We start from the raw sequence: 8,267 nt of genomic DNA on the forward strand, positions 1-8,267 counted from the left end.
GGGGGGGGGGGGTGTCGCCGCTCCGCTCGGCACCTCCTTTCACCTTCCCCTTCAGTCGAATTCCCCAGGACCCGCCAAGGTCCCAGCCTCCGCGAAGCTCTCCGAGCTCTGCAGGCCCCTCCGGGCTCCGCCTGCCTGTGGTGACGCGTGCCCGCAGCTTTGGGGTGGCGAATCCCCCGGCCTGCCACGCTCCCCCTGCGGACCTGGGAGTGCCGCAGAGGCAGAACAGAGTCCCGGGCTTCTCGGCATACAAGGCAGCTAGCGCCCGCCAGGCCTGTACCAGTGGTGCAATGCCTGAGGCATACCAGCCAGCGGTGCTAAGTTGCTTTTACAAGGATCACCTCCTTTAATTTTCAAAGCCAAGGTGACTGGTTTACATATATAAACACTCATTTAATTGCACGTTTATTATTTGTGCGTTTTGCTTAGGTAAAAGAAAAACCCTACCGAGAAGTGTTATACCCATTTTATAGAGGAGGAAACTGAGGTTCAGAGTGCTCCTAACTTACTTAAAGTCTCTACCACTGGGTTGTGGTGGCATTTAGATTAGAATGGAGGAAGCCTGACTTCAGAGCCAACCTCTTAACCCCCCTCAAGTTTAGGCTCTGCAGGAAAAAATTGCTGGCCTTAACCTATACCACCGCTCTCTCCAGTAGGGCCTACCCACCTCATGAGCCCAGCGTGGTACCAGTCACTGGGTAGGGAGGGATTATCCATGCATTCAGGGAAGTAAGGGGGGTTTGAGACAGAAATGGTTTCTGAAATCACACGGTTGATCCTTCTCTGCCTTAGAGCTCAGAAATCAGAATCCAAAGGGATGACTTACTTCACCTGCTCAAAGTCTCACGGATCATTAGAAAGCATTTCTCTTCCTCCTGGCTCACCAAACTGTTCACTGAAGCAGCAATTTGGGCCTGCAGGTGGGGTGTGTCTTTTCTCCTGCAGAGGGAGCTCAAAGAGAGGTAGCTGTGCTGGTCAAGGGCTTTCACCCTTCCATGGCCAGCAACTAACAGTAAGGAAATCCTTTAGCCCAAGAGATGGGAGCTATTTATACCCAGAGACTGCAGGCCCTGGGGAAGAGTAGTGACCAGGGAGGGAGCTGGTTCAGTCTGGCTTTAAGTATCTCAAGACACGCAAACTGTGTGGAAGCCAATACACAGAACCTGCTGTTTCCTCTACCACGGTCACACGCCTCTGTTCCAAACAGGAGAGGATGCAGAGTGGAGGAAGATTAATGCGGGCCGGGAGGAAGCTGGGCAAGGAAGGTAGGGATCTGGTGCTGAGAGCATCGACAGGCCATGGCCCGCAGGACACAGACTAGGTTGGAGAAAAAAGAGTTGCTTACTTAGGAAACGCCCAGTGGAGCGAGGACATCTGCTCCCTGAGTCTTGGGTTCCTAGAGCACAGGTGATGAAATCCAGCGTTGGAAGTGAGCACTCCTGGAGTGCTCTTGGTCACCTACCATACCCCTCAGCTAGCGAATGTTGGAGAAGCAGAACTGGATCCCAGGTGCAGGTCCCAGATTTATCATACACATCTCAGTTCTTCATCCCTCCCTGCCTGAGTCCTCCCTCTCTTCGCTATCTCCATGTCTCTCCCATCCCCTGAACTTTGTGCCCAGGGTATCAGGTCATCACGAAGTTCTTGGCCTCCTTTTGCTATGTCTTGAGCTGTAGGGTGAGGGGTAACAATCTCTTGCAGGAAGCTGTGTTCCCAGGCAGCATTGCAGGGTACCAAAGGCAGGACTTTTCTCTGGGATCTGCATGGGTTGTGCGTCTTGGGAGGGCAATTTCAGGTGCCTTGGCCCTGCTCAGGTGGGCTAAGAGTCCAGCTCAGCATGTCCCGTGCAGCCAGCACCCAATGCCACAGCTCCACATCCCTGGGGCTACTGCATGTGCTGGGGAGGGTGGCACTTAAGGACTCTGGTCCCATGATCATCTACTTACTGTGTTATCTGTCCCAGAGGAAAACGATGTCAACCTGGTCGCCCATGACCTCACTAGGACCTCATAAGCAGGGAGCGAAACAAATAAATCTTTGCATGACACTATGTTGTGGTATTGGAAAGTACCTAAGACTCTGGTGGCATATATGAGGGAGTGATTACCTTCACTTGCGTGGCTCAGGAAAGAAGCTTGGCCTTGAAGGGGGAGCAAGAGTTCACAAGAAAGATGGGGGTGGCAGGGCATTCCATACCATGGGGAGGGCAAGTGCAGAGGCATGGGGTTGCAACAGCAAAGCCCAGTTTGGACTGGCTTCCCTTTTGTCATTCAGATATCAACTTAAATGTAATCTGCTCTACGCGGCTTTCTCTGATCACCTACTCCAAAAGAACCCACCCTTCCACACTTGGTCCTGTTTTTACACTTGTTTGTTGTCTAACTCCCTCTCCCCATGTATACTCCTTAAAATAAACCGCACAAACCTGTGGACATGGGGTGTTTTGTTTTTTTTTTTCACCATCCCCAGCACCCAGAACAGTGCAAGTGAGCATATATTAGCAGGTGCTCAGTAAATACTGCTGGATGGATGGATGAGTGGTTCGAGGCTGCAGGCAGTGAGAAGAAACGTGTTAGGAAGAGAATTCCCTCCCCAGCCCTTAGCCTAAGCAACTCAGGGGAATATAATAGCTTCAGAAGAGGGTTCGATTGGAAGGGGCCTTGGGGCGTCACGTCGGTGATAGGGGTGGTGGGAGGAGTTGTCCCAGCTCTAGGAAGGTTTAGGAGAGGAGGGAACTGGAGGCAAGGAGCGGAGGGACCAGCAATCTGGTGCACTATAACTCACACTCAACTCCAGGGTTTTTCTGCCTCGGAAGAGGCGAGGGGAGGGAGGGTCTTCGCCCCTAGGCGCCGCCTCTCCAGCCTCCCGCTAGGCCCTTTTGGACGCGTCCAAGCCTCATCCTGGGCGGTCAGCGAGTTTTGGAGGATTCCCTTGCCTGCCTCCCTCCTTTCCTCCCCTCCTTTTTCCTCCTCCTCCTCCAGGTCTCTGCAGATCCCCAGCCCGGCGGCCCCGCAGCAGCCTAGCAGCCCCCGCCCCCTCCTGTAAGGGCAAAATTGCTAAACTTGTAGCAATAATGACCCTGCATTCAGGCCGCCGACTCCCGCTGAACGTCTCCTCGCCGCGGCTGGCCGGCCTAATCAGCGCGCCCCTCCCTGCTGCCCGCCCAGCCCCCGTCCCCCCTTGCCGCTCCCTCCCCCAGCGCACAAAAAGTGGGGAACAAAACCCCCGCGCATTTCTCCGTCCCTCTGTTGAGCAGACTGCTACACAAAGCCCCCGCTCTGAGAAGCAATGGGGAGCTCGGGGGGGACGTCAATCCCGACGCGCTGGGGTTTTTGTTCGCGCAGGGGACTTCGCCTTCCTACCACACCTTTTGTTCGGGACTCCAATAAAAAGCCATTCTTTCCGCACCTTCCCGGCCCGGAGCCGTCTTTCAGCGAGGCCCGGCCCCACAATGGCGCGGCGCTCTGAGGCCTCCCCATTCACCCGCCTTGGCACGCTCACAATCGGCCGTGTGGCAGCACAGGCCTCGCACAGGCATTCTCCGCAAGTGACAAGGAGCCGCATAAAGCCGCGGCCGCCGGGGGAGAAGGGAGGGCGGCCGAGGGGGAGAATTCGGCCGCGGCGGGGCGCAGCGCCCCTGGGCGCGCTGGAGGCCCCGGCGGCGGCCGCTGAAGGAGCCGCCTTCGCGCCGCCTCCGGCTGGCCCAGGGGGCGAGGTTTCCTTTTCCCTGGCGACCTTCGAGGTGGGGCAGAGTCTGAGCCGTGGTCTAGCGCAGGCCCAAACACTAGCCCAAGCATCTGGCAAAACTTGTGGGGATTACAGAGCCGGGGACCTCCAAAGGCCCTGAATCTCCGACCTGTCCTCCCACAAGAGTAAAGAGAAATGAAGGAACAAAACCAAGAGCACGCAAGATTTGCAGCCCGGGGCCGGCCCTGGAGAGGCCAGGCCTGCGAACGCCCAGGGAAGATTGCTTGCCCTTACACACCTTTTCCTTCCCTACCCGCCCTGTTTAAAGGATCCCTCTTCACTCTGGAGGGCGAAGCAAAGTCTGTAGGCAACGGTTTGGAAATATTGCACCTTGTTTATTGACTCCTGTAGTGTATGGCAGCGGGTGTGTGCACGGCGTGTGGATACAGTTATAGATACATTATATGTGCTGAATACAGAACATGAAACAGAAAGGAAACCTGGTAACACCTCCGGTGGGCCACCAGCTCCCAGATTTGTTCAGCCCCCTCCCGCCCCCCAATGTTTGATCTTGCTTCGCTGGTTTTTCTCGCAGAGTTCTACTCCCTGACAATCCGGAGATCCAGGCCGAGGTATCTGCTGCGGAGGGCAGGCGGTAGGGAAAAGGACAATCGACTGTGGTGTGGCGCTCCGGCCGCAAAAGGGGCAGAAGGGTCGGTAGCGCTTGGGGATTTCTCAAGCCACGACACCCATTTTTCTCTCCTTCATGGTTTTCTTTTTTCTTCTTTTTTTTTTTTTCCTTTTTGTCCTTGGGTTTTCTGTCGACATTTCGAGGAGGCCGCGGGAAGGCCGAGGGGAAAGACGGCCTTCTTGCTCTGGGAGAACCAAGCGGCCGCCAGAGTCGCAGCCTCTCGCACTCTCTTCGGGGCCAGAGTCGGGGCCATTGTCCTCCCCAGCCCCCAGCCGGAGTTTCTGCCTCAGACACTGTCTCCGCGACCGGTCTCGGGCATCCTCCTCGCCCCTCAGCCCCCTTCCCCAGGCTTCGCGGGAGCTGTGTTCCGGGGTCTGGGGAGCGAGACATGTGTGTGGGTTTTTTTGTTTTGTTTTTTGTTTTTTAACGAGAGGACCTGGCCCTGGGATCCAGCCTTTCTCGCGCTTCAGTCCCGCGGTGCCAGGCTGCAGTGGGGCGCCCGCCGCGTGAGCCGCCGCGTCCCTACCAGGCCCGGATGCCCTGCAAGGTGCCCTGCGCGCACGCAGCCCCGGCCGCCGCACCCTGGTGCAACGGCTGCGCGCCGCCACCGCCGCCGAAGCCGCCCAGGTTGCTCACGTTCACAAAAGGGCCGCCTCCGGCCGCGCTGCAGGCGGGCTGCATGGCTGCGCCCGCCGCGGTAGCCCCGCCGCCCCCGCCACCCCCGCCACCCCCGCCGCCTGCCGGGTACGCACAGCCGTAGCTGCCGCTGTAGGCCGCCGCGGCGGCGGCGGCGGCGGCAGCAGCGGCGGCGGCGGCGGCCGAGTTCCCATAGCCATAGGCGGGGAAGCTGTTGTAGGAGTAGGCGCCCGCACCCACGCTGTAGGGCGCGCCGTAGGCTTGCGCGCCCGGCGTGACGCACGGCTTGCCGTCCCGCACCAGCACCGGCACGGCCACGCGGCGCGGCGGCGGCGGGGGCGCGTGTGCGCCCAGCTCCAGGGACTTGTCCTGCCGCTGCCTCTTGCACTTGTACCTGCGATTCTGGAACCAGATCTTCACCTGCGTGGACGTGAGCTTCAGGCTGCTGGCGAGGTGCTCGCGCTCGGGCGCCGACAGGTACCGCTGCTGCTTGAACCTGCGTTCCAGCTCGAAGACCTGGGCTTGCGAGAAGAGGACCCGGGGCTTCCGGCGGCTGCGTGGCTTGGGCCTCTCGCTCTCCTCCGCCGCCTTACGGTCTCCGGCCGCCTCCAGAGGCTTCTTCAGCTGGCAGCTTTCTGCGGAAGAAGCACAACAGCGTCCCTTAGCAGTTCCCCGCCTAACCGCGGTTCCTAACCCAGAGCACTGTGGCCCTTTTGGTGGCAGCGTGGAGCATGCGGTAGTAAATGCCTGGACTTTCTGGAAAGTTTGTGGTTCCTGGCGCCATGGGAACCCGCGACAGCCCAAGTACCCTCAGAACGCCCTTAGCGGGCAGAAGCAAGTTTCATGGGGAGGGGTAGTTAGTGCGGGTTCATTTAGAATTTGAGCGTCTGTGAGAAAGAGATTACTAAATGTGCGGCTCGGCGTGCTAATGACTATTTTCAGGATGAAAGTTTGCAACTACATAATAACTAGAGTATTTGCAAACTCATTTGCTTTCCACTCTGTTACACGGATAGCTGAAGGTGTGCCGCATATTGGTATTTGGGGGCCGGTATGCGTGAGTTACGTGAATAAATCTTTCTGTTCGGAAATGCTTGAGTGTAACGCTCCTGCATTGCCTAGGAATTTTTTTTTTTTTTTTGCTTTTAAAAGACAACATGCCTCCAGCTAAATGTCTGCGTTACGATGTCTGTATTACCTTAAAGAGAAAAAGAAATTTGATGGACTGATTTAGACCGTTTCGTGTCGATTTCAGGCCCGGGGGAAATGTCAGGAGTGTAGGCCTTGGCTGCTGCCACATCAAACCTCCTCTTGGGGAAGAGATCCTTTGACTCTCTCCCCTCAGAAAAAAACACTTCCTCGGGGGCTTTATTCAGTTATCCGATCTCCCTACCCAATTCACCTCCAATCCGATGTGAGCGGCTGGGATCTAGGACTAAGTTCGGCGCGTTTTTCACTCGGCCTGCAGCCCCCAGGGCACGGGACACAAAGCATAATATTATGAATTTTCAAAAAAGGCCAGCGCCTCAGGGGTGTGAATGCTATGCACGCGCATAATGGACTGTGTTCCCACGCACTCTCCGACCATCCCCTCCCTCTGCTGGGTGCTGTGGGTGCCGGGACACTGAACTCCAAGCAGAGAAGTGAGGAAACCACCCGCTGGTCTCTACCAAAGTTCCTGCGCCCTGCCAACACAACCTGCCTGGATCATCTTTTTGGAGAAGAGGGGATGGCTGTCCCGGCCTCAAAGACCTCCTCTCACCCTAGGGGGAAAGAGGAAGAGATTGGAGCTCTTGTCTCTCTGGGTCTTGGGAAGAACAAAAATGCTGTGAGTTGTCAGAATCCAGCAGCTGAGCCCGTGTTGCTTATCAGCATCAGGGCAGCAATAACCACTCTCCCTTCCCTGGGGGCTTGCATCGCCTCTCCTCTCCGGGAGGAGTAGTTGTCAGGGTCACCTCGTCCTTCTCCCTCCGCCCTGGCTCCCTCGCAGGCACCTGTGCTTTGCGGAGCTGTCGTTGACCAGGGTGAGGCATGACCCTTGCCAAAGGTTAAAGGGGGCGGGAAGCAGTGCTGGCAAGGTTTTTGGGCTGTTTGCGGGCGCTCCGCCATTGCTCCAGATGCGCGGGTACGTTTTCTTTCCCCCTCTACTCACTTTGGCTCCGGTCCCTCACGACCTCGGGCTCCTCTTCATGTTCCTTAGGCCCGCTACACGAGTCTCGCAGGACTGTGTGGACATAGCTCTGGGGACAGAGCCCCGAACCCCCGTGGCCGTCGGCTGTGGCTAGTGAGTTCAAATAGGACAGTTTCTCGCCCTCTTCTTCCTCGTCCTCCTCTCCTCCGTCAGAAAATTGCGTCCCCTCGGTGGCGGCCAGCATGCACGGCGCCGAGTGAAAGTGGTGCTCCAAGTCCGCCTGTAAGTGCGCGCCGTGGAAATGCTGTTGCTGCTGCTGCTCCAGATTCAAAATGTCTTTGACTGAGAAAGGGGTGGAGGTGACCGGGCTTGGTAACATCATCAGGGCCACTTAATTGTCCAGTCCAAATACTCAATAAATCCCGGCGGGGGCGGGGAAGCAGCGCTGCGGCTCCAGCTCTCCTTCTGGACTCTGCCGCTGCTGCCGAGTCGGGCTTTTGACAGACGCGGTCCGGCTCCAGTCTAAATCGCCTCCATTGGCCCGGACCTGGGGGTCTGGGTTTTGTTACAGCCACTGCAGGGACTGGGGCCGGGGCTGCGAAGCCTGTGTCCGGGGGTCGTGCGTCACGTCGGGGGCGGGGCTCTCGCCTCGGCCTCCCTCCTCATTGGCTCCGGCTCATGTGGACCACGCCCCCCGCATCCACTGAGTGGGGTGCTGTGGCGCTACCAGAAATAAAGGACTAGTATAGAGTCGCGAAGTCCAAGTCGTTGTGGGCGAGACCGCACTGCCCCGGGTGCCCGAACTACCGATTCCCGTCCCGCCTGGCCGTACCTTCCCGGGCAGGGTCAGTTCTGGGAGGCTTCTTGTCCGCGAGCCAACTGCCAGGAAGGATGGCCCAGAAGCGTGGTTTTTCCAGCTGCTGCAGGGCAAGAAAACTTCCTGGCCTGTAAATACCGGCCTCTGGATCCCCAAGAAGACGGAATGTTTTGTGTACCAGTGGATGGGCAACGTGTCTGTTCCCGACTTGTTGACTCTGCTCAAGCTGTTCCCTCCACTTGGAATGTCTTCCCTGCCTTTGTCTCCATGAGTGGAAAGCTGTTCTCCAAGGCTCTGCTCAAATA

General features: G+C 57.6%; 1 protein-coding gene across 1 annotated transcript; it reads right to left on the reverse strand.

Annotated features, from left to right (window-relative positions):
• Positions 1-4,900: 4,900 nt before the first annotated feature.
• Positions 4,901-7,527, reverse strand: NKX2-3 (NK2 homeobox 3). The gene is made up of 2 exons (XM_008686395.2): positions 7,167-7,527; positions 4,901-5,649 (listed from the first exon to the last, which is right to left on the reverse strand). The coding sequence occupies exons 1-2, from the start codon at positions 7,525-7,527 to the stop codon at positions 4,901-4,903; spliced, it is 1,110 nt and encodes a 369-aa protein (XP_008684617.2).
• Positions 7,528-8,267: the final 740 nt, after the last annotated feature.

This window comes from Ursus maritimus, unplaced genomic scaffold (assembly GCF_017311325.1).
Source record: "Ursus maritimus isolate PB19 unplaced genomic scaffold, ASM1731132v1 scaffold_7, whole genome shotgun sequence".
Taxonomy (NCBI): Eukaryota; Metazoa; Chordata; class Mammalia; order Carnivora; family Ursidae; genus Ursus; species Ursus maritimus.

Coding starts and splice junctions, on each gene's coding strand:
- NKX2-3 (XM_008686395.2), bottom strand. CDS start 7,527: ATGATGTTACCAAGCCCGGTCACCTCCACCCCTTTCTCAGTCAAAGAC. Junction 5,650..7,166: donor CGTGAGGGACCGGAGCCAAA/GTGAGTAGAGGG, acceptor CTTCTTCCGCAG/AAAGCTGCCAGCTGAAGAAG.